The 24,045-nt window shown below is 38.7% G+C and overlaps 1 protein-coding gene across 10 annotated transcripts in view; it reads right to left on the bottom strand.

Moving 5' to 3' along the window:
- SPATS2L (spermatogenesis associated serine rich 2 like) overlaps positions 1-24,045 on the bottom strand; it is a 179,031-nt gene that overhangs the window by 141,271 nt on the left and 13,715 nt on the right. For 9 of the 10 annotated variants that reach the window (XM_017946759.3, XM_017946755.3, XM_017946766.3 and 6 more), the window contains exon 2: positions 14,234-14,283. Coding sequence is in view for 2 of the 10 variants with exons in the window: in XM_017946754.3 (XP_017802243.1) it covers positions 14,234-14,283 (50 nt within the window). In the remaining 8 variants the exon portion in view is untranslated. Of the gene's footprint in view, positions 1-14,233; positions 14,284-14,451; positions 14,457-24,045 lie in introns of those variants that run through there. The other variant, XM_017946758.3, reaches the window with a different exon arrangement.

Below are 24,045 nucleotides of genomic sequence, written 5' to 3'. Positions count from 1 at the left end.
CTTACACCATATATAAAAATCAACTCAAGATGGATTAGACTTAAATGTAAAACCCAAAACTATAAAAACTCCTGAAAGACAACCTAGGCAATCCTCTTATGGACGTAGGGATGGGCAAAGATTTCATGATGAAGATGCCAAAAGCAATCGCAACAAAAGCAAAAACTGACAAATGGTATCTAATTAAACTTAAGAGTTTCTGCACAGCAAAAGAAACCATCAATCAACAGAGCAAACAGACAACCTAAAGAATGGGAGAAAATATTTGCAAACTATGCATCTGACAAAGGTCTAGTATCCAGCATCTATATGGTACTTAAACGAATTTACAGGAAAAAAACAAACAGCCCCATCAAAAAGTGGGCAAAGGATATGAACAGACACTTCTCAAAAGGAGACATACCTGCCAACAAAGCTCAATATCACTGGTTATTACAGAAATGCAAATCAAAACCACAATGAGATACCATCTCACATCAGTCAGAATGCCTATTACTAAAAAGTCAAAAAATAACAGAATAATAGATCCTGGCAAAGTTGCAGAGAAAAAGAACATGTATACACTGTTGGTGGGAGTGTAAATGAGTTCAACCATTGTGGAAAGCAGTGTGCAATTCCTCAAAGAGCTAAAAACAGAACTACCATTTGACCAAGCAACCCTATTACAGGATATACACTCAAAGGAATATAAATCATTCTACCATAAAGACATGCACACAATTGTTCACTGCAGCACTATTCACAATAGCAAAGACATGGAATCAGCCTAAATGCCCATCAATGACAGACTTGATAAAGACAATGTGGTACATATACACCATGGAATACTATGCAGCCATAAAAAAGAACAAAATCATGTCCTTTGTGTAAATGTGGATGGAGCTGGAGGCCATTATCCTTGGCAAACAAACATAGGAACAGAAAAATAAAAATATTGCATGTTCTCACTTGTAAGTGGGAGCTAAATTATGAGAAGTCATGGACACAGAGAGAACAACAGACATTGGGGCCTACTTGAGTGTAGAGGGTGGAAGGAGGGAAAGGATCAGAAAAAATAACTAATGAGTACTATGCTTAGTACCTGGAAGATGACATAATCTGTAAAACAAACTCCCACGACATGAGTTTACCTATGCAACAAACCTGGACATGTATCTTCAAATCTAAAATTTTTAAAAAAATAACCTCTATGGATTCTTTCCTGCTTATTATGAAAGCAGTATATGTTCAGAGTAGGAAAATTAAAAGACATAGATAAAACAGAAGAATGCCCCAAATCTTCCCACCCAGAGAACCACTTTAAAAACTCTTAAATACATTTCCAGAATATTTTCTAAGAATACATACATACACTAATGAAAATATGATCACATTGCATACTTGGCTTTTGTTGACATTTTATTAGCTAACAATGTATCATAAACATCTTTTCATTATCAATATTTATCAACAACAGCACCTACTGTGGCTGAACAGTATTTTATTGTATGACTGTGACATCATATACAGAATATATTTAATCTGTAATTGAAGCAATTTCCTGTTTACCATATTATAAACAATGATGTAATGAACATCTTGGTGGCTAAAACCCTTCGACATATCTTTAATTATTTCCCTAGCACAAATTCCTAGAAATAAAACAGTAAATATATTTTAAAGGATTAAAAACAAGCATAGTGACAAACTGCCCTCTAGAAAGGGCATCATATACTTCAATTTACTTGACTTACTTGCCTATCAAGTGTTATGATCAGCTTAGTACCACATGAAGAGAAACTGAACAGGCACCCTTGAGTTGGTAAAGTATGAGAGATGTGCTTGTATCCATAATTCTGACAAATATTCTGGAAATGTATTTAAGAGTTTTTAAAGTGGTTCTCTGGGTGGGAAGATTTGGGGCATTCTTCTATTTTATCTATGTCTTCTAATTTTCCTACTCTGAACATACACTGCTTTCATATTAAGCAGGAAAGAATCCATAGTTTTTTAATTTTAGATTTGAGGTACATGTCCAGGTTTGTTACATAGGTAAACTCGTGTCGTGGGGGTTTGTTTTATAGATTATGTCATCTTCCAGGCACTAAGCCTAGAATGTTTACTACAGACACCTTAATCAATTAGGTGATTTTATATTATATACTCCCTATTTATATACTTCCAGCCAAGACTGACATACATTCCATTTTGGCTCTTTCTTTGGGACCTGATGCCTTTTCTCCCTCCCCTGTGTTAAGTACTTTTCTTATACACTTACCAACATTCTTAAAAACATTCTAAATGGTCAGTCCCTGACAATATTATTGTAGTGCTGATTACATGCACCAGCTAAAAATCTCCATCCAAGTTATTCTCCCAATTAGATGCCAGATCAGTTTGAAGTCTGACATTTTAATGAAGTGACAAAAAAAATTACATTTGAAGTTTAGGCAAAATCAACAAGTACCTTAAAGAGAGAAAGAAGAATGTATTTTATTGAAATTTTATTTGAAATTTTTTCACATTTTATTTGAAATTTTTTTATTTATTCATTTATATTCCACCTGATTCCACAAAGGACTTACAGCAGCTTTTCCTTTTAGATGTGTTTTCTAAATTGGACATTTCTGCCTCATTGAGACTGCCAACTTCTTTCCTAACATAAGGATATTTTTCTATCATAACCACTATATTTGGAGACTGAATGGCAAGGATATTGTTCTTATCCAGAAAGGAGGAAAATATAACTCATTATGATCACAAACTCTCCTTGGAAGAGCCCCCAAACAGGGTGACCCTGGGTATGTAATACCAGTCCCAGAAAACACCAGGAAAAACTCAAATTTCTAGGGTGCATAAAACCTCCAAAGAATCACAGAAAGTCAGGCCTTTGGCTCTTCACTTCCCCCATGGGACTGTAAGGGCTCAGCTCCCCAACATCCTGACTTGTGTGAACATAATGGAAATGAAGGTACCAGCCCCACAGACACAGAGGAGCTGCACAGCAGGGAAGGCAGGCCCAGCATCAGACAGAAGAGGAAGGCTTCACTCCCCTGTAAAGCAGCTGCAAGAGAACAACCAGCCTCCTGTTAAGCTTGCCTTTCTCAGCGTCCTCTTCCATTTTGTTTCCAGGTCCTCTTCCAATACCACCCCGCGGATTCTTCCGCAGCTCTGGTCTCCTGTCCCACATTTTGAAGCACAGTCATTTTGGTCTGCAGCCTTTCTAAGTCTTTATCTTTGGACTTGTTTTCCATCTGTCTTCCATTGGCCTACACCTTGCCCAGTATCTCTTGTGTTTCAGGGCCCTGTGCTGGCAGTACAAGACATGGTCCCAGGTGCAGTATTACATATTGAGTGATAGTTAGTGATAAGTCCATGGTACATGGTAGATAGACACTGGAAAGAAAACTTACTTTGCATGATTTAGAAAAAAGGGAGGGAGTGTCAAGTGCTATATCAAAGGGAGATTAGAGTAAAAGGAAAACAGATATTGAACTTACTTGGCATATTAAAAATGTTATAGTTGGCTGGGCACAGTGGCTCACGCCTGTAATCCCAGCACTTTGGGAGGCTGAGGCAGACGGATCTCGATCAGGAGATCGAGACCATCCCGGCTAACACAGTGAAACCCGGTCTCTACTAAAAATACAAAAAATTAGCCAGGCATGGTGGCAGGTGCCCATAGTCCCAGCTACTCAGGAGGCTGAAGCAGGAGAATTACTTGAACCCGGGAGGCGGAGGTTGCAGTGAGCTGAGATCATACCACTGCACTCCAGCCTGGGCGACAGAGTGAGACTCTGTCTCAAAATAAATAAATAAATAAATAAATAAAAATTTTAAAAATTACGGTTAATTTTGCCTATCCTCTAAATGCTTCCAAATGCCACTGTTTTGGAAAGAAAGGATCACTTTCATTGTGAAACCTGACGTCTTCCTGTGGTTTCAAAACAGCCTTAAGAAAAACACAGTTTTTCATCTGAACCAGCAGAATATCCAAGCAGCAAAGGACAAATTCACCAATGAGACTCCTAACAGAAAACACCATATCAACATTTCCCCCAGACTTCAACCTTATGCTTGAGCACATCACAATTAAGTGCATCCTCTCAAGTAATTATTTTATTTGATCCTCACAATTTAGTCAGGTAAGTGTTACTATTCCCATTTTGGAGATGAGGAAACTTAGGTTCTCAGAGGTTCTATGATGTACTTGAGTCATTGAGTTTAGTTCAGTGGTTAAGAACATAGGTGCTGAAGTCAGACTGCCTAGGTTCAAATCCAGGCCCTGCCCAGGGTTAATCGTGTGACCTTGAGGAAATTACTTAGCTTTACTGTGCCTCCGTGTGTTCATCCATAAAACACAGATAAATGATAACATTAGCCACCTCGCAGGGCTGTTGGGAGAATTGGTTAGGATAATGCATTAAAGCAGTTGTAGAATTAAGAAGTCGGTCTGCCAGTGACACATATGTGCACATACAGAGTAAGCACTTAAGAAATATTAGTAAAACTGAATTCCCAGAGCTAAGTACTTTAGGGCCACAAGAGCTACCCTTATCTTTAACAGTTACATTGCTTCTGTGATTCATAATTTTATCAGCAGAGACATTAGCTGACTGTTTCTCACAAAAGCAAAATGCATGATAAAAGAAAACATTGAATTGGATAAAATGGCTCAAAAAGGAAGAGCAAGGGCAAAAGTTCAAGTGTGCCTTCTGAAAAGAACCGCATTTATTTTTGTTTCCAGAAAAATACTATACATGATTTAAGTATTTACAGTCATTTTTCGAGCACAATGAAAGGTCAAGCTAAATGGAAGTAATATTTGTGTAACCCATGGTGACTGTCAGGAAGTCTGTTTCCCATGGTCAGGTCCTCAATCCGGACAATGCGGCACTTCTCTGGAGGACCACTCTGAGCAGAAAGGGCCGTGCCTCCCCACAGCCCTCCCCACCTCCCGCTGCACCCCCTCCATGTGAGCACTCTGAAAGAGCAGAGAACAAAGATGCAGCTGGCAACACTAGAGAGCTGTGGAAAAGAGCAATTTCATCCAGGGAAGAGGGCAGTGGAAAATCGGCAGAGGAATATTACCAAGATACGCTTTCTTGTTTCTGGTTTCTTGTAGCATTGAGGGCAAAAAAAAGAAGCTGAAGTGCAGAGAATGTGTTGTTGGGGGAACAGTAAGGAATAGAGATACCCAGCAGGACAGAGGATCTGCAGAAAAAACTGCTGGTGGCCAGGATAACTACAAAACACATACCAGCCACAAGAAGACACCAAAGCAGCAAGAGTAAAGAGTGCAGGGCACAGAAACTCTGTGAGCACAGCATACGTCAGAAGACCATAACAGAGGCCACCCAATACCAAGGATGAGCGATTGCTCAGCCCTTTTCAAGTGCATGGGCAAAACTGGGGAGATGGCCACAGTGAGGCTCTTAGATTGCAGATGTGATGTGGGTCGAGGTTTCTTTCTATAAATGAGACTTCCAGCTAAAGCATCAGGTGAAGGATCACGTGGAGGCACAAGTGTCATCTGGAGAGTTGAAAAGTCAACTGCAGTGTGAACGATCTCATCTAAGGAACTCAGGGCACCCCCGACACAAGGGTTGCACGTGAAAAAGGAAATCTCACTCTAAACAGGAACATAATCGGCATTTGAACAAAAAATTATGGACTGTCATTCAACCCAGAAGTTCTTCATGTCACAAACGTTAAAAAGTAACAGTAACATAATTACATTTGTATTGCACTTTAAACTTTGTAAAAAATTATAAAGATCTTCTGGCCCACATGGATGTTTTCTGCTTGCCCCAACAAGACATGTTCCTTGTATTATTTCTAAAAGTCCCTAAGAACTGACTTTATGTTATTGCAAGCATGTTTTTAAATCCATAAATACATGCACTGAATTTATCTATGGATACTATACATAAAAAGCAAATGGTGGATTTTAGGTACTGAATCTATTCTAAAATATCTACTTATTTTCCAGAATGACCAATTAAATATAATTAATGTTAACTAAACCAGGTGTAAACATTTCAATACTCTGCATAGACCATTAAACACATCTCATTAAGAAGTTCCCATATTTTCAAACCTTCAGACATTGTAAGGGGGTACTATAGATGAATAATTATTTTCAAAAGGAATGTATTAAAGGATATCCCTTAAGGGTCTTTAAAAACAGGTCTTAAAAGCATAAACAGGAAGCACGCTATAGGGTTATAAAGAATAGTGGAATAAAAATGATTGTGGCCTACTTCCATATAGAAGCATTAAAAAAAGAAAAAAAAAAAAGCTAAAATTACTTCCAGCTTGCTGAGTTAAAATGAACTGTTATTTCATGAGGCAAATGTCTTATTTACTCTTTGCCCTATATACAATAATAACATGTGTTGTTGAGAGTCAACAGTTCACATTAGCATTTTTTAATTTAGGAAAAAGGGGAAATTGTAAACCCTAAGGAACAGCTTTCTGGCTGACATCGTTCAGCATGCCTGAAGGATGATGTGTACTTTGTACCCAAATCTTTATTAAGCCTTCTGTCCTTGAGATACAAAGATAACACTTCTGACCCACAGTCAGCAGGGCATTGGCTTTGAGGTTCTTTCTCTTTCTTTCCTTCAGCTTTGATGAGAAATTTGTGCTGATCCACCCTCTTTTGGTCATCTGGTTTCCTAAGCGACTGACAGTGCACATTTGGGAGACAGCTGCCTGGCTTTGAGAGAGAAGTGCAGCTTGGAGAAGAAGGGAAGTGAAGTGGAGAGGTAACCCCTTGGCCTTCGCACTGGTGCTAACCAACTGATGTGTTAAAAACAAAATTCTATAAAGTAGACTGACATTCTTAGTATGGTAAGAACTCAGCACAACTATTTTCATTAAGAAAAGCTGTGATAAGATGAATCTTTTCATTGTACATGCTAACTACTGGAGTAAATTAAGCCTTTGGGAAGGTTGTACCAATTCCTTCTATACCACTGGGCTTTCAGGTTGTTCCAGGCTTTGGTTTCTCCAAGCCCTTACTCTACATCACAGCACTTGCCTTATTCAGGTTTTCTGCAGCTCTCATCACTCACTATAACTATTGGGTTTATTCACTTGATTACATGTTTCCTCATTGTCTGGCCCTCCCACTACAATATAAACTCCATATATTAGAAGATCTCAATCTACTAAAATTAGCTACTGATTCCTTGATTAGAGTTAACCTGGGGCTGGGCACGGTGGCTCACACCTGCAACCCTAATACTTTGGGAGGCCGAGGTGAGTGGATTGCTTGAGCCCAGGAGTTCAATACCAGCCTCGGCAACATGGTGAAACCCCGTTTCTACAAAAAATACAAAAATTAGCCAGAAGTGGTGGCACACACCTGTATTCCCAGCTACTCTGAAGGCTGAGGTGGGAGGCTCACCTGAGCCCAGGAGGTTGAGGCTGCAGTGAGCCATTATTGGACTGCTATACTCCAGCCTGAGCAACTGAGTGAGACCCCATCTCAAAAAACAACAAAAAAAGTTTATTTGTTTCAGAGTATATCTGGTTCAATAAATTAATCACCAATACATAGATCATAGAAGAAAATACCTGAGTATATATGTTCATTCAACAAATAACTAATTGAGTATGTCTTATGTATTAGGCAGTGGACACAGCACAGGGAATACTGGTGAACACAGCAGAACCTAGACAGCTGGCAGTCTATTATGGAGCTAGTTGAATATCTTATGTAATATCTTGCTAAATCTTTGAGCAGAACATAGAGAAAGAAAAAGAAGAGAGGCCATCAGCTTGTGCATCAGGGAGCAAGCGAGCTCTTAGAGGACAAAGTCACATCTCTCTCACGTTTTAAATTGCATCTCCCTAACTCTCCACTGCTCTAGGTAAGCCACACATGCCTTTCAACTGGCTGTCAGAGCCCTCTTCAAGTTCTCTTTTCAGAACGTTTTGCAAACATCTTATAAACAATTTTGCTATCCCAGAAAATGCCCAGGTACCCCTTTGAAAGAAAAGGAAAATTCCTTTGAGATTTTTTTTTCTCAGTAACCAGGAATGCAATTAGGCCTATACTTGGCACTCTGTCAGTTCCCATAGCCAAGAAATCTCAGGGTTAGGAGAACAAAGCTACAAAGATGCTTTTGCTATTGACTATGGCTGGCCCAGAGTTCAAGGGTTAAAGCCCGAGAATGTTTTACCCCTTTAATTTCCCACATAACTAACTTCCAAATACCAAAGCTTAGAGGACCCAAAATGCAAAATCCTTTCCATTACTTTATTAAAAAATTTTGTATGCTGTGATTTACTGCTAATGCTTGTCTTTCAAAGCATTAGTCAGGACACCTGCAAACCTTCCTGCAGTGGCTGCCAATAGAAGTTTAACATTTCATGGATTAGTACTTAAAATCTGACGAATAATAAATCATCCTTGTAAACAGTGTGAGGCACTGGGTTGATAATGTATTAAGAGCTGGTTAAAAAGATGAACTATGGATTACATTATAACTCAACACTGTGGAAAACCAAGGCTAAGTAAACTAATGATCGTTATTACCATATCTGTCTCTTCAGCGGTCTGCTTTCTCTAAGAAAGACATTTTCTTTTAAGAGAAAGAAAATTTCACTAAGTATGAACAATATGAAATTTAGTTGTTTCATATGTATATGTGCTTGAAAAACAAGGAATCAACACTCTTCACAGCTTTAAAATAAATGATCCAAAGGGGACAATACTAACATTTAGAACTTGCAGGGGCAATACTGAAAGAATCGTTTAACTTGTTTCGGGAGTCATTCATCGGCTTTTCAGACATATGAACATTTGAATCATTTCCATCCTTGAAATATTATAAGTAATTACTTAAGTCCTGGTAGAACAAGTGTTATGTATCGGATACACATTTGGTATGAGGAACAGCAGTACACATCTTTTTTAGAAATGGCTGTGATACAGTCAAATACACTTTAATAGGTTCACAAGAGAAAAAAAATTAAGGTCTTTCAATGGTATGATGACCTGCCTGTGATTGTGGTATGCAGACTCTTCCACACATTTTAGCTATGAGCAGTAAGTAGCCTTTGAACTACATGACAGTAGTATCCAAGTTATTTTCAATTCACATGTTTTGTATGTGTCTTTTTTTTTTTTTTTTACAATTCATATACATGTATTATTGTATCAATATGTTGTATACCTTACAAAACATGGGAAAAGGATGACAGAATGGATACAATATTTGCTAATCATAGTATCTCAAGGCAATACATACAGGACGAAGTTCATGATTAAACACGGTGAATATAAATACCTTAGTTTTCCAGACACCACAAAATTTTGGTGGCCAGCTTCTTGCCAGATTTGATTCAATGGTCACTGTCATTAACTCATAATGTGGCTCACAAAGAGTTCATGCAAAGCTTTGCCATTCTTTTCTTGCTTGCAATATTAAAATTGTCTTCAACTTACGAGAATTATTTCCAGAATCTTCTAAAAATTCTGCTAGTTTGTGAAGTTTTGTTAAAACTAAAATATAGAATTTGTAAATCCAGTTAACTCGGCACAATATATTTCACAATATAACCAAAACAGATGGGACAGTAGGGAAGCCACTGGGAAGCCCCTGAGCTGGGCACTCCCATTCTTTGCTCAGGAGACCTCGCCTATGCCCCAGGCAATACCTCACGACCAGATATGTGGACTCAAGGCCAGTGCCAATGTCAATACAGTTGCCATCAGTTACCATAATGTTTCATGATAACAAAATGAATGTAAATGCAAGTCCTAATCAATTTCTTTTCCCACCCAAATTAATCTTCTCAAGTGCTCCCTGGGGTGCATATCTCACTTTGGAGACCACTTTCCCATGCAATGATGCAGTCATTTACTTCTAAGAGCCAGTTATAATCATAGAAATCTCTAGACCTAAAACCAGGCAGGACAAGGTGTGAACTAAGCCAGGCCAAAGAGATAGTTGCTTTGTTTATCTTCTAAACTTTTAAAATTATTGCTATAACTCATTAACAGAAAAGTAGATTTAAAAATTCATTTATTTTGCCCACGTCACTACCAGCCCCGTCAAAGCACACAATATTGTCAGCGCCCTTGGAAGCCCTCCGGGTCCTTTCTCTTTCCTCTCTTAGAGGTAAGCACTATCTTGGTATCTGATTCTTTCAGTAATAAGTTCCTTGCTTTTCTTTAATGTTTCAGTCACTTGAATATACACACCTTAGCAAAAGAGTTTAGTTTTGTCTGTTTTTTAATAAGACTGTTATGTAATCGTGTGTCTTTTCTCTCTCTCTCTCTCTTTTTTTTTTTTTTTTTTTTGAGACAGCGTCTTGCCCTGTCACCCAGACTGGAGTGCAGTGGTGTGATCATGGCTCACTGCAGCCTTCCCTTCCTGGGCTCAATTGATCCTCCCACCTCAGCCTCCCGAATAGCTGGGGCTACAGACACACACCACCACACCCAGCTAAGGTTTTTTTTTTTGTATTTTTTGTAGAAAAGGGATTCACACCATGTTGCCCAGGCTGGTCTTGAACTCCTGGGCTCAAACAACCCCCCAGCCTTGGCCTCCCAAAGGGCTGGTATTACAGGCATGAACTATCAAACCCACCCCATATCTTCTGTCTTTCAACATGATGTCTGTGGGATACATTATTGTGTATAGCTCTAGTTCATTTCTTTACTGCGGTATAGTAGTCTAGCAGCATAGAATTATACCACAATTTATTCATCTATTCTCCTACTGATACAGAATATTTTACACATGTCTCTGGATGCATATAAGTATATATTTCTCCAGAATACATAGATATATACATACACACACACACAGACACACACAGGCAGTTAACTTAGTTTAAAAAAAAAAAAAAACCTAAAGAATTCCAGCAATTCATTCTTTTGGCAATGAATTAAGAAATTGTAATTAACTCTTATGAAGCTATGAAGAAAGTTCATTATATTACTAGATTTATCTCTTAGTAGACTTTCACTCCTACACAATCACTAAATCTAAGCCATGACAATAAATGCATTTTGCTGTATTAAAAAATAGTTTGGGCCAGGCATGGTGGCTCACACCTGTAATCCCACCACTGTGGGAGGCCAGGGTGGGAGGATCACTTAAGCCCAGCAGTTTGAGACCAGCTTGGGCAACAAAGTGAGACACCCCCATCTCTATAAAAAACAAAAAAATTAGCCAGTTGTGGTGGCATGCACCTGTGGTCCCAGCTACACCAGAGGCTCAGGCAAGAGAATTGTGTTAGCCCAGGAGGTTGAACTTTAGTGAGCCGTGTTGGCGCCACTGCGCTCCAACCCAGGTGACAGAGTGATACCCTGTCTCAAAAAAAAAAAAAAAAAAGAGCTTGAAAATTTCCAGTGAACTTACTAAAGCTGATTCTTCCAAATCTCTCTTTCCTTTCTGTCTCTCCCTTTCCCTCTCCCTCTCTCTCTCTCACACACGCACATTTTACATATTATAATAAAATTTTTCCTCTTAATGAAGGCTAATATTGTGCATACCGGAGAACAAAATGTTCATTCAAATTTTAAAGCAATTTTGCACCAAAAGGCTTCCAAGTTAATACTGATCAAGCCTGGAAAGCCAAAAAATGATATTTCTGTAGCCAAACTAAGGAGTACAAGCACAAACTAGAGATTAATTCAAAATTCAGACCATCATAAGTGTTCTCCAAGTGGACTGTAGAAATGGGACATACTTAGATGACAATACTGTGCTACAAGCAAAATCTGCCTCTGGTCCAAAATTGTCTTCCCAATAACAACACAATAACTAACACTTTTTATTGTGCCAGCACTTTCAACATTTCAACCTACCTATACTTTACATATACGGGCTTGTTTAATCATCAAAACAACCCAATGAGGTGAATACTCTCATTTGTCCCATTTTACAAGAAGAAACTGAGGCACAGAGAGGAGGACTAACTTGATCAAGGTCCCACTGCTGTAAGTAGCTGAGTTGGGACTCAAAATTATTCCTCCTGGAGCCTCGATCTATATTCCCTACACTGCCTTGCAAAATGTTAGTTTTGTTGTTATTGTCAGCATTGTTATTGTTATTTTGATAACAACAAGAATAGTTACTTAAGATCAGAGCAAAATGTGTGAATCCTAGGGGGAAAAACATCTCTGTACATTTATTTCGATCTATGAGAAATTTGTGAAAATGATTATAACCAAGCAACTCTCTAATTCTGGGAGAACAAATTAAGAAATGAATTAAGGGATTCGGTGGATACCCAAATTAGTCATTAGAACTTGAAGATGTGGAATTCTGGTCTAAATCCAGCTTTGGCACTTGCATCCAAAATAAACATGACCAGATAAGTATCACAGTTCACAATTAAAATGGATTTATATGACTTATGTGTCCACATGGGACAGGCCTCTTCCTAATTGAATTCGGACACCTCTTCAGTTATTGTGGGCTTCATTTACCATCTTCCTAGTCTTTCATAACTGCTGGCAATAGGATTATGCTGAGGGATAAATCATTTTCAATCAGTGATGTCTGCAGTACAAGCATGAAAAGATAAAAGTAAAGCCTTTGAGCTGTAATTAGAAAATTCCTAAAGTGTGCTCATGTGGCATATGGTTTAGACTACTACCAACTGGCAGGACCAGTTACAGGATGTCTAATGTCACTGTTCTGGGATAAGCAGCCAGTACAAGTAGTGTTCCAACACATGATTAGAGTAATCTTTTGCAGGGTAAAACATTCCTGCTTTCCACCTCTAATATGATTAGTGACAGGCAGCTGGAGGCATCTCATTCTCCTGACAAAAATATGATCAGAATTGTTTTCAATTGGTACATCTTTCCATCAAGCTGTTGCCTTCCAGCAGAATAATCAGAGTTTCTGATTATTTGGTATATGTTTCAAGAAAACAGGAATTGATTGTGCCCTTGCTTGTCTGATGGGTAGAAGGCTGCCAGGATTTACATAGTAACTCTTCAGCTGCCTAACCAAAGGAAAACTAAGTAGTGTGTGCGCCTGTGCATGCAGACATGTGTATGGAGACAGAGAGACAGAAAATCAACCAGTTGTTTCTATATTAATTCTCTTTGAACAACTGAAAGTGCTTTCATTGTGATTCAAATATGAGGAAGCAAAATATTCAATTCTATTCATGGAAAACAACCAACTCCCACTAATATTTATGGCTCTTTTCAAAAAGTTACAATCATCTTACCACTAAAGTTTTCCATTTATGGAAAAAGAATCAAGTTTATATTAAACATTAATGGAAATATCCAAGAAGCAATAAGACCTCATTAATTTGGACTATTTCAATTTGGAATTTATGATCATTTAACAGGGTCTGGACCAAGGATGATTTTCCCACAAGGAATATATGGCTTGTTAAGTAAATTAATTTAAATAAGACCACTGGAAGGAAAAATTTTAAAAATGATAATAATAAAAATACTTTCAGGGAAAATATGGACCTAAAACAACATGCTTTCTGTTCAGCAAATACTTTTGATATCCCTATTCAAATACCAATACTGATTAACAATAACAGTTACCGTTTTATTGAATATCAATTTTGTGTAAGTTTGCCTTGCATACATGAGCTTGAAAACATCTTGACAATTCTGCAAGATAGGTATAATTATCCTCATCTTAGAGAAGAGGAAACTGAGGCTCAGAAAAGTAAGTGACATGCGAAGAATGCACGATTATTAGGCAGCAGAGGCAGGACACAGAGCCAGGCTGTCTGTCTCATGAGTCTGCGTCCTACTCCCACTCAATGCAGACTGAGCACTGTCAATTCCAAATCAGACTTCTGCAATCACAGGAGCTCATTCTTCAACAAGAAGGACAACAAGAGCAAAAGTGGCTATCACTGTGAGGACTGAAAGCCAGGCAGTCTGGCTCCAGAGCCCACCACTCTCTAAATCACAAGAATGTCTTTAAAAGCCCTATTTTTTTGTGGTCCTTCAAAGTATTTAATATGCATGAAACTACTCTAAAGATCCACAGACGTGGCAAGGCAGGTGGGGAAGGGGGATGTGGGTGGGGTCTAACTTACATCCACCAGACCTCACTGCCCTATCAGGAGTAACTTCAGTCAACACACTCTAAAAGAGAACTCTGGTGTTGAGCCCTGAGAGGCAGCAGAGGCTGCCAAAGGCTGTGACAAGGCTCCCAGGAATCAGCTGCAGGTGTAGGGACAGCTGGCCATGGCAGCAATAGGAGGTCACAGAGAGGGAAGGGCCATCTCTACTCACCTGGGAATCCACAGCGATGTTCCTGAAAGCAGCCTGGGTTCTGAAGTGCTCTAGGAAAGATGGAAATTTGGGAAGTCAGGCAGGTCTCAAATTAGTAGCCCCACCACCCATTTCCCATCATACTCAAAACCCAAGCACAGGATCTGGAGTCAAGCAGACAGGGAATTCCTACTCACCCATGACTTAATAGCTATGTGACTCTGGGTAGGTGGAGTAACCTCTCTGTGCCTCAGTTTATTCAACTGTAAGATGGGGATAATAATAGTACCTTCCTCACAAAGTTGTGGACTGGATGATATATAACATATGCAATGCATTTAGCAGACTGCCTAGCATATAATAGTGACATTTCAGTAACACCAACAATAGCTAACATTTATTGCCTGCTTAGGAAGTGTCTAGCATTGTTCTAGGGCTTCACACAGGCTAACTCTTCAATACTCTGAGGTAGGCCCTGGTATCACTGGCACTTTACAGGTGTCAGAAAATGAGGCACCAGAGAGGTCAAATCATCTGTCTCATGAAAATGTAACTGGAAATCAAGTTCCAGAGCCTGGACTATTCACCAAAATATTTTGTCCAATTTAATGTTAGCTATTGTTCTTCTTGTTATAATCCTCTCCTCTCCCAAAGATATCCTATAAAGTACACACAATCCCAAAGAACTCACCATTCAACCAGTGACCACTCAGGCGGAAAGATGGGTGCTAAGGTCGTAAGTCAACCACTCACTCACTCACGTGGTCACCCACCACTTCACGTGTTTCTTAAGAGTGCCTATGTCTCTAACACTCTGCTGAGCACGGTGTGGGGATTCAAATGCTCTGCTAACTGGTCCTACCAGACGCAGAAGATTGACCTCCACAAAATGACTGGAGAACAACTGCGAGGGAGGCGCTAGAAAGAAGGGGACGGGGCCTCAGGACATGGGATGCTGTTCCTGGCTCTGGCACCAACTCTCTGGGTGACCTTCTCCAAGCCAGCTGACCTCTCTGGGCTTCATCTTTAAATGAGAGGATTGACCTAAAGGCTTTAAGCCCTGAGATTCTACTTTACAACTTTGACTTTCTTTTGGACTTTTTCTCCCTACCAGTCCAGTTTTGAAAAAATATAACCCTTTATTTAGCCAACAAACATTGACTGAACACAGTGTTAGGCACCATGAATAGTGCCAAAGATATAACACAGGACACAGCCTACACTTTGTAATGACCTCTATAAGCATGGAGAATTCTCATCCTTTGAAATCTTAGCAACCAGAAGACAAGGGAAGAATGCAGCCCTGAGGACAACTGCACACATTTGGTCTGTCCCAATCTGCACCAGTCTAACATCCAGGATGCGCGTGTTCCAAGTGCCCAGCAGTCTGGGAAGGGGTGGGGTGTCACGCTAAGCAAATGGGGAGGGTAAGAATGTCTGTGAAAAATAAGGCAGAAACAAGACAACCAATGCGATGCTTGGGTAGAAGTTAGATTTGTTTTCTAAAAGTTAGTAGTGTTGTATGCAATAAACCAAGGTAACAAGAACTCAGCTGGTACTTAATTAATTGACTTTCTTGACTTCAATAAAGTATACCAATGGCTATTTTGATAGCAATCTTGTGTGTGTGAGTGCCTGCTTCTATGGGAAACATTTACTTCTACACAAATGCAACTGACTTTATATAAAGATCAGTTCATCTCACCTAGATACATTTGCTTTCACAAAAACTCCTCGGAGGGTAATAATTTAGTAAGTGTAATACTTCCATTAAAAAAGGAATTGATTTTAAAATACACTTTTCACACTTTTGACAAAAACAATTTTCTAATTTTCTTTATGCCCCACAAAAGGCAAACGTTGTTGTGTTGACAAAGTAATAAATAACATGAGTTGTCAAATGAGATATTAAACATTTATGGATTAAATTTTTAATAAAGACTTTTAGACATTCCCCAAAATATCCATCAATCTTTGACATGGAAGGAAGCAGCATTTTGGTACATTCCATCCCCCGCTACAATAGAAGTCAGCACAAGATATTTACGACTCAAGAGAGGGCAATGATAACTTTTTTTTTTTGAGACGGAGTCTCGCTCTGTCACCCAGGCTGGAGTGCAATGGTGCGATCTTGGTGCACTGCAACCTCCGCCTCCTGGGTTCAAGTGATTTTCCTGCCTCAGCCTCTTAGGTAGCTGGAATTACAGGAGCACATCACCACACCCAGCTAATTTTTGTATTTTTAGTAGAGATGGGATTTCACCATGTTGGCCAGGCTGGTCTCAAACTCCTGACCTCAAGTAATCTGCCTGCCTCAGCCTCCCAAAGTGGTGGGATTACAGGTGTGAGTCACCACACCTGGCTCAATGATGGCATTTTTAATAGGATGGTTAAATATTTGCAGCATACAATTTCAGAAGGCACAGGATGGCCAAACAGGGCCAGGCATGGTGGCTCACACCTGCAATCCTAGCACGCTGAGAGGCCGAGGCGGGTGGATCACCTGAGGTCAGGAGTTCATGACCAGCCTGGCCAACATGGCGAAACCCCATCTCTACTCAAAAAAAAAAACAAAAAAACAATAATTAGCCAGGCATGGTGGCACACGCCTGTAATACCAGCTACTTGGGAGGCTGAGGCAGGAGAATCGCTTGAACTGGGGAGGCAGAGGCTGCAGATTGCAGTGAGCCGAGATTATACCATTGCACTCCAGCCTGGGCGACAGAGCAAGACTCCATCTCTGGGAAAAAAAAAAAAAAAAAGGAATGGTCAAACATATCATGCATTATTTTGATAGGTTTTCAAGTAGCAGATATACTGTCTTTACTATGTTTCTACCAAAGTAACCTATGCATGGGAGTCTAGAGAAAAGCTCGTTCCTAAACTGGCTCTGAAAGGGATTCCAAAATTATTTTATGCAATGGCAACATTGTCGGAATACATGCATAAACCTCAAAGGGGACAACGTTGAGGAACAATGCTCATTTGGATAAATAGCTTTCTTAAGCCTAGAAAGAAAAAAGACTGAAATTTCAGTAGTGATAATCCCTAGGGTGAAGGATTACAGGCAATTTTTCTTCTTTTTAATAATTTTCTCTGCTTTCTAAACTTTCTATAGTGAGTATGTACTACTCTAACAATTTGAATTTTTTTTTTCAATCTCAGAATATATTATGGAAAACAGCCTTTAAAAAGTGAAAAGGAGTTACCTGGGAGGCTGAGGCAAGAGGATAGCTTTAGTCCAGAGCTCAAGGCTATTATGCGCTATGATTGCATCTGTGAAGAGCCCAAGACCCCATCTCTAAAAAACGTGAAAAGGCTCTGGAATCAGACAAACTTGGGTTCAAACCTCAGACTATACCCTTTCTACCTCAGTACCCTTTGATAAGTTACTTAGCAGCTGAAGTCTCACGTTTATCTGGAAAATCTAAACAATAGCATGTGCCTTGAGCATCATTTTGCCTGTGAGAGGTGAATTATTTTAAGTGCTTAGCACAGAGTACAAGCCCAATAAATGGTAAGTACTCACCTAGACAACGAACACACGGAAGATAGGTGAGGCTTTTCTGATAACACATAGTAAATAAATGTGTTGGTGTTTATAAACTGATGCATCAGACTATTTGTTAATAGAAATATTGAGTTTGTAATAGGTGACTTCCAGAAATCATCAAATAGTTAAAACTTCAGAGAAAGAGTAAATAGAAATGCAATTCTACTCCACTCTCCTTCCCATTATTTGATTATTAGATTCCTACAGGCCGGCCAGGGGCAGTGGCTCACGCCTGAAATCCCAGCACTTTGGGAGGCTAAGGCAGGCAGATCATTTGAGGCCAGGAGTTCAAGACCAGCCTAGCCAACATGGTGAAGCTCCATCTCTACTAAAAATACAAAAATTAGCCAGGCATGGTGGTGTGCACCTATAGTCCCAACTACTTGGGAGGCTGAGGCAGGAGAATTACTTGAACACAGGAGGCAGAGGTTGCGGTGAGCCAAGATGGCACCACTGCACTCCAGCCTGGGTAACAGAGTGAGACTCTGTCTAAAAAAATAAACAAATAAAAAGATTCCTACATCCAAGACTCTTGGGTTCAGCTGTACCTGCCACTTTGCTCACATGTACGTGCTCAGAAATCCTTTGAATGGGACAGAATTTGGGAGAAGGATTAAAGCAGCTCTATTTGAGGATACAGAAAGAAACCACAGCTATCACAATAAAAAATATTTTCCATGTTGTCATTCCTTATGATTAAGAAAGCAAAATAAATTATGGAATTGCTTAAATGAGGGATAAGGTACAAGATTACAGATTCTCTGGCTTTTCTTTCTTTTTTATGGTAGCTATGTTGATGTTTTCATCCTTTTCCTTTGAAGGTAGTTCAATCAGTTAGGTTTATGATAAAATATATAGCAACAAAATATGGCTGTTGGGGAGATGCTGCCCTTGGATATATGTTGCTGTACCTTGACTACAGCAAGAAATATTGATTTAACTGGCTTTAATATCAAGTCAGGTATTTGTTGACACATGGAAATGAAAAATATCAAAACCATGAAAAGCTTAATATATAGGTCAAATCCCATTTCAGCTCACTCCAAGGGACTCTCTAAAGTCTTCTGCTGTATTGGAATTGTGTTCTACTGATACTTGCCTAAGTTGCTAGATAACAGAGATTTTCATTATAATGGAATTTGCCACATAAATGGATATTAGTATAGATTTTTATGTAGTACAATTTATTGTATAGAAAGTACAACAGAAAAAAATTAATTGCGTCTTCAGCTCTCCCTTCTCTCAACTCTGGAGACACATCTTGCTTCTTACCTAAGGCATGCACATTCTTTCCTTTCAAGACCTGATTCCCCTTTGATCCTCTCACAGTGCCTGGTACAGAGGAGACACTCAGGAAATAGCTGATGAACTCAATGAAAGCTTTGGTACCAAAGCAAAGAAGGGAAATTAAGAATAGTTTCCTGTGTCGAAGGAGAAATAAAATTTAGAAATTGATTCCAAATAAGAATAGCAAGCAGGTTGACCCTCACCACCTGGCATGCTCAGAGAATCCTGGGACCAGTGGGCCTTGGGTGGGCTCCCTACTGCTAAGCAGTCATAGAGGCTTGTCTAAAATGTCCAGCACTTAGCTCATACACTTCCATCCCTCAGGAACTCCACAGAGACATTTCAATCATTAATTGCCTGAAACACCTTCAAGGTCCTACAGTACAGTACAAGCAAGGGTGGTCAATGAGCAAATCCTGTTGTCCTAAGGGACTAAGATAAAGGGCGATTCACCATGACTGGGAGGCCATAAAAGCCAGGCAGGTCAGAACACAGCAGACTAGGAAAAGGGAGTCAGAGCAGCCCCAGGGTTGGGATTTACTCTCTTGCAGTCAGACCCAGAAGCAGTTTCTGGCCCTTCACTTCATCACCAGCACTGGGAGGAAAAACCAAGAGAGACCTCCAAAAAGCTTTGCACGGACACCACCCAGTGTCAAAGTTCCCAAATTTCCCTTCCCTTTCCTTCTCCCCTCCAGCACTGGGATTACTTTAATAATAAAAGAGTTGCCTATAATTTTCTGTAATGTAATCTTCTGAAATATTTTTTCTACCTTATATTCTTTTTCTTTGAGCCTTTCTTATTGAAGGGTAAACTATGCATCGAATACCAGTTTTGTTTCTATTTTAGAACAACACAATAGATCTAAATGCCTATTACTAAAAAGGTCTTCACTGTGATCAAAGGAACCACCTATTGAAGTCAAAAGGCCCCCCTCTCTCATTAGAGGAAAATGACTTGAGTGTGAGCATCCAAACTCTGAGAGACTCTAAGCTAGGCACCAGGGGTTTCCAGGGCAGAAAAAGGGTCTGTCCCATTATTACTGGATAAAGTCTAAGCAAAGAGTTAGAAGGGTCTAGAGAGGTTAGCCCCAGGAGTCATATATTTCTACATATATCTTACAAATATTTCCATGCTTCATTTGAAAATATTTTAAATAGTAAATTGGCTCATGTTTGAGGGGGATGACCTGTAGCCATTAATTAATAACTTAGAAACAAATCATAAGCAAACTTGTGGGTGAACCAATGGTTTGCTCAATACATCTGACCCTCCAAATGAGCTCTGACTATGTAGTAGTCATTATCTCCATTTGAGAGCTGAGGACACTCAGGGATAGGAAAGTTGTTTGCCCAGGGGTAGACAGCTACCACACAACGGAGCCATGCTGTAAATCCAACCTGCAGATCCCATAGCTAATTTTCTGTTCACAGTTCTAACTATTCACTAGTTGCATAGTGAGCTCAAATTTAACTTGCTAGTACCAACATGCCAAGTTGGTGGTCATGTTCTGTCGAGATTGGAAGGCTTTTTGGCCTTGGGGCCATGAGTAACACTGTTTCTCTCTTGCAGAAACTAAAATGACTGAAGGAAAATCAGAATAATCCTAAGACAAAAATGAGCAAGCTCAAAGGCAGTAAAAATTCAAGATCTCAAAAATCAAAGATAGCTTTCTTGACTAGACAACAGTTGGTTATAAACTCTGCAACAAAGTACCTCTCAGATATGAAATATTACTCCTAGAGCTGGGTTTTTTCCCCCCATTTTTACTAAGAATTGAAACCCACAAAATGACAAACCAGGATTACCCTATTAAAAGACAACTTCAATTGCTCCTTTGTTCTAAGAAACTGTGTGTTAGGTACTGACTGGCAATACCTGTACCTTGATCTTCACATTAATTATGCATTTTTCCTACAAAATTGGCTGCCACAGTACACACTGTAAGTCAGATTTGAGAGCTGCCAAGAGAAATGTTCCGAATGGCTGACTTTTTAAAGACAACTTGTCAGTTCACCAAATAATTCTTTGGGGGCTTATCCTAGTATACTTCATCTCTCATATATCTATACTTATACCTATAGCAATTATTACAGCTCTTTCCTGATGTATCAGCTTACAGCTAAGGCTAAAGAGGTATTTTTTCCATTCAACCCCTAATATACAAGTAATGAAATGTACAATTCCTTTGACAGCATCAATTTACTTTGGCGTTGTTACTGCTTAATTCCTAAACTGACTTACGTGAAATACCCAGATTCCTAGGGAGATAAGTGATTCTGGCTTAGTCCGTACAACTAAAACAAAGAAGAGTTTTATATTATCAGCTCAATAAATATTTTCTTCCTTGAGGTTTCCTTTCATCAAATAATCATATCAATGCTTCATTTCCTTTAGTTAACACCTTATTTTAATGAGACTTGATTCCAACACATAGAAGAATACACACATGCAAGAGGTACTATATTGAGTAAGTCAAGCATTCCAGCCAAGTATCCTATCTTTCATGTGGCACCAAGTGACATTTTGTAGAAGGCACAAGGCTAACTATTCATTCTGCAAGCCTCAAAAAGATAGGCATGAACTACATGCCAGAATGGAAAAAGTGTAAGCTTTGAAATCTGACGCTGGCTTCAAACACCATCTCTACCATCCCTATCTCTCTGTGACCTTGAGCGAACGACTTATCTTCCCTCAGAGCTCTGTCATCTGAAAAATGGGCGTAACAGACTTACCTCAAAGGGGTTGTGAAAGTTAAAAGAGAATTTTGTTGTAAAGAACATAGCATATAACCTGGAACATTAATAGACACTAAAGAATTGTCAGTTTTTTTCTGCCTCTTCATAAAATGTGATTAGTAATTCATTTTGAATTTGTTGTCTATTCACAAAACATAATGTAAAGGATATTAGCTGTGGTGTTCTTTGTGATCACAGTGAATTAAGAATTGTTTATCCATAGAATAACATTAAAGTATATTCATATACTGAAATTTATGCAATCATTCTAAATACTTTTCAAATAATATTTTATGACAAGGAAATTTTTACTCCAGAATTTAAGTGAAGAAAGCAGAAAAGAAAACCTGCATAATAAAAATAGTTCACATTTGCTGAGCATATGCTATGGGCCAAGAACCCTACTATGTACTTTATTTGTATTATCTTATTCATTTTTACAATAAACTTACTAGGTATATAGTATTATCCCCATTTTATAGAAGTAGAAATTAAGGTTTAGAGAGTTTAAGGAATTCATAGTCACTACATAAGTTGTATACCCAGGGTTGAAATCTCCAAGTGCCTGATTCCAAAGCTCTTTACTGACTATGTCATGCTGATTTTTCAGTACAAACCTCCTGGGTCCACCAAGAGCTAGTTTAAAACACACAAATATACACATGCACATACACTCAAAACCTCACACAAATGCACATCTGAAAGGGAAACACCAAATGCTAACAGTGAGAATCTCTCAGAGGTGAAATTTTAGTTGACTTGTAATTAATTTTTTATCCATTTCCGTAGTTTCCACATCCAAAGAGTACGTATTATTTTTAACATCAGATTTTTTTTTCAAAAGAAGGTGCATGAAAGTACTTTGAAAAATATAAAGTATGACACAAACACTAGTATTTTTATGGAGCAATCATTTATTCCTTGATATATTATAGATTTGTGTTTCTTAAGAATACTATTCTTTTAAATTGCTTTTTTTCCATCTAGTCCAAGGCAGACAACATGTTTTTTAAAAAACTATTTTGTACATGAGTACAATAAAATACAGCACAGAAAGCACCATATGTGTTACTTGACAGATATTTGACATTAATATGAGAGTCAAAGAATTTGTGTGGGAGGAAAAATAAACCTCTTTTCAAATAACAGAATTTTCAGCTTAGTGAAAACACATCCATTAGTGACACAATGCCGTCAGAGCTCTCTCTGTCATGGTCACGTCAGTGATACTGTCATGGAGCCATCTACACAGGCTGGCATGCTGTTTGGACATGCCTCAGCCTGATGACTCTCTGTCCCAGGAGGTGAGAATATCATGATGTGTTGGAGTGACACCTATGGAGTAATTTCCTATCACCCCACCAATTCTTTTTAAGAGTAATGATTCTGTAAAGAGAATAGAATGATGTATTACATAGCAATTCCTTTGAACCAAACAAGTTCATATGAGTTGAAATGATAGGTGAAGTTTGATTTCATTTTACAAAATTATTTTCTCTTAGATACATTAAAAATAAGGTGATTTACATGCTTTTCCCAGAAATTTTTCAAAAGAAAAATTAATGCAATCTAAAAATTACTCTCATGAATCTTATTCTTTATCATAGGGGTTCTACTGAGTGGCAATAAGTGGACCAATAATGATTTCATTACTAAGGCATTTGACTAAGACTTTCCCTGACTCTATGCTCTTGGACAAGAAAGTAAACATAAGTGAAAGACTGTCAAGCTAGTTAAAAAAAAAAAAAAAAAAATTCACATACTGATGTTAATAATTCTCTTGCAGAATGTCACAGGGCTCTGCCTTTGGCCTATCTTGGTCAAATATCAATGACAAAGTAACATTTCCAAGTGTGCAATTGACAAATATGTAAAAGTCTAACATCACTAATATATTGAATTTAAAAATTTTAGAATTCAAAGCCGTCTTGATAAAGAGGAAAAATAATTTGACAAAAAGAGACAAAATGTAGGATAAATGTATGTAAAGTCCTCTAAGTAGGCACACATGATTCACTGCTCAAGTAAAGAACAAAGGAGACCTGGCTTTGTAGTAGTTGTTAAGAAAAAAAGCTTGGAAGGTTTCTTTAGCTTCGTATATGAACAATGTGCTGCTCCCGATTTACAAGTGAGGCCCACACAGTATTTGACTAGATTAATAAAAGAAGGGTGCCCTGATCAAGGGAGTGAATAGCAGCCTAGTGTTTTCTACCATTCAGAGTACTCAGTCAGGAGTAGGCTGTTGCATTCAAGATGC

The sequence above is a fragment of the Papio anubis genome, chromosome 10 (assembly GCF_008728515.1).
Source record: "Papio anubis isolate 15944 chromosome 10, Panubis1.0, whole genome shotgun sequence".
NCBI classification, from domain to species: Eukaryota; Metazoa; Chordata; class Mammalia; order Primates; family Cercopithecidae; genus Papio; species Papio anubis.
Note: the sequence above shows the minus strand (reverse complement) of the source record. Positions and strands in the feature narration are given on the sequence as shown.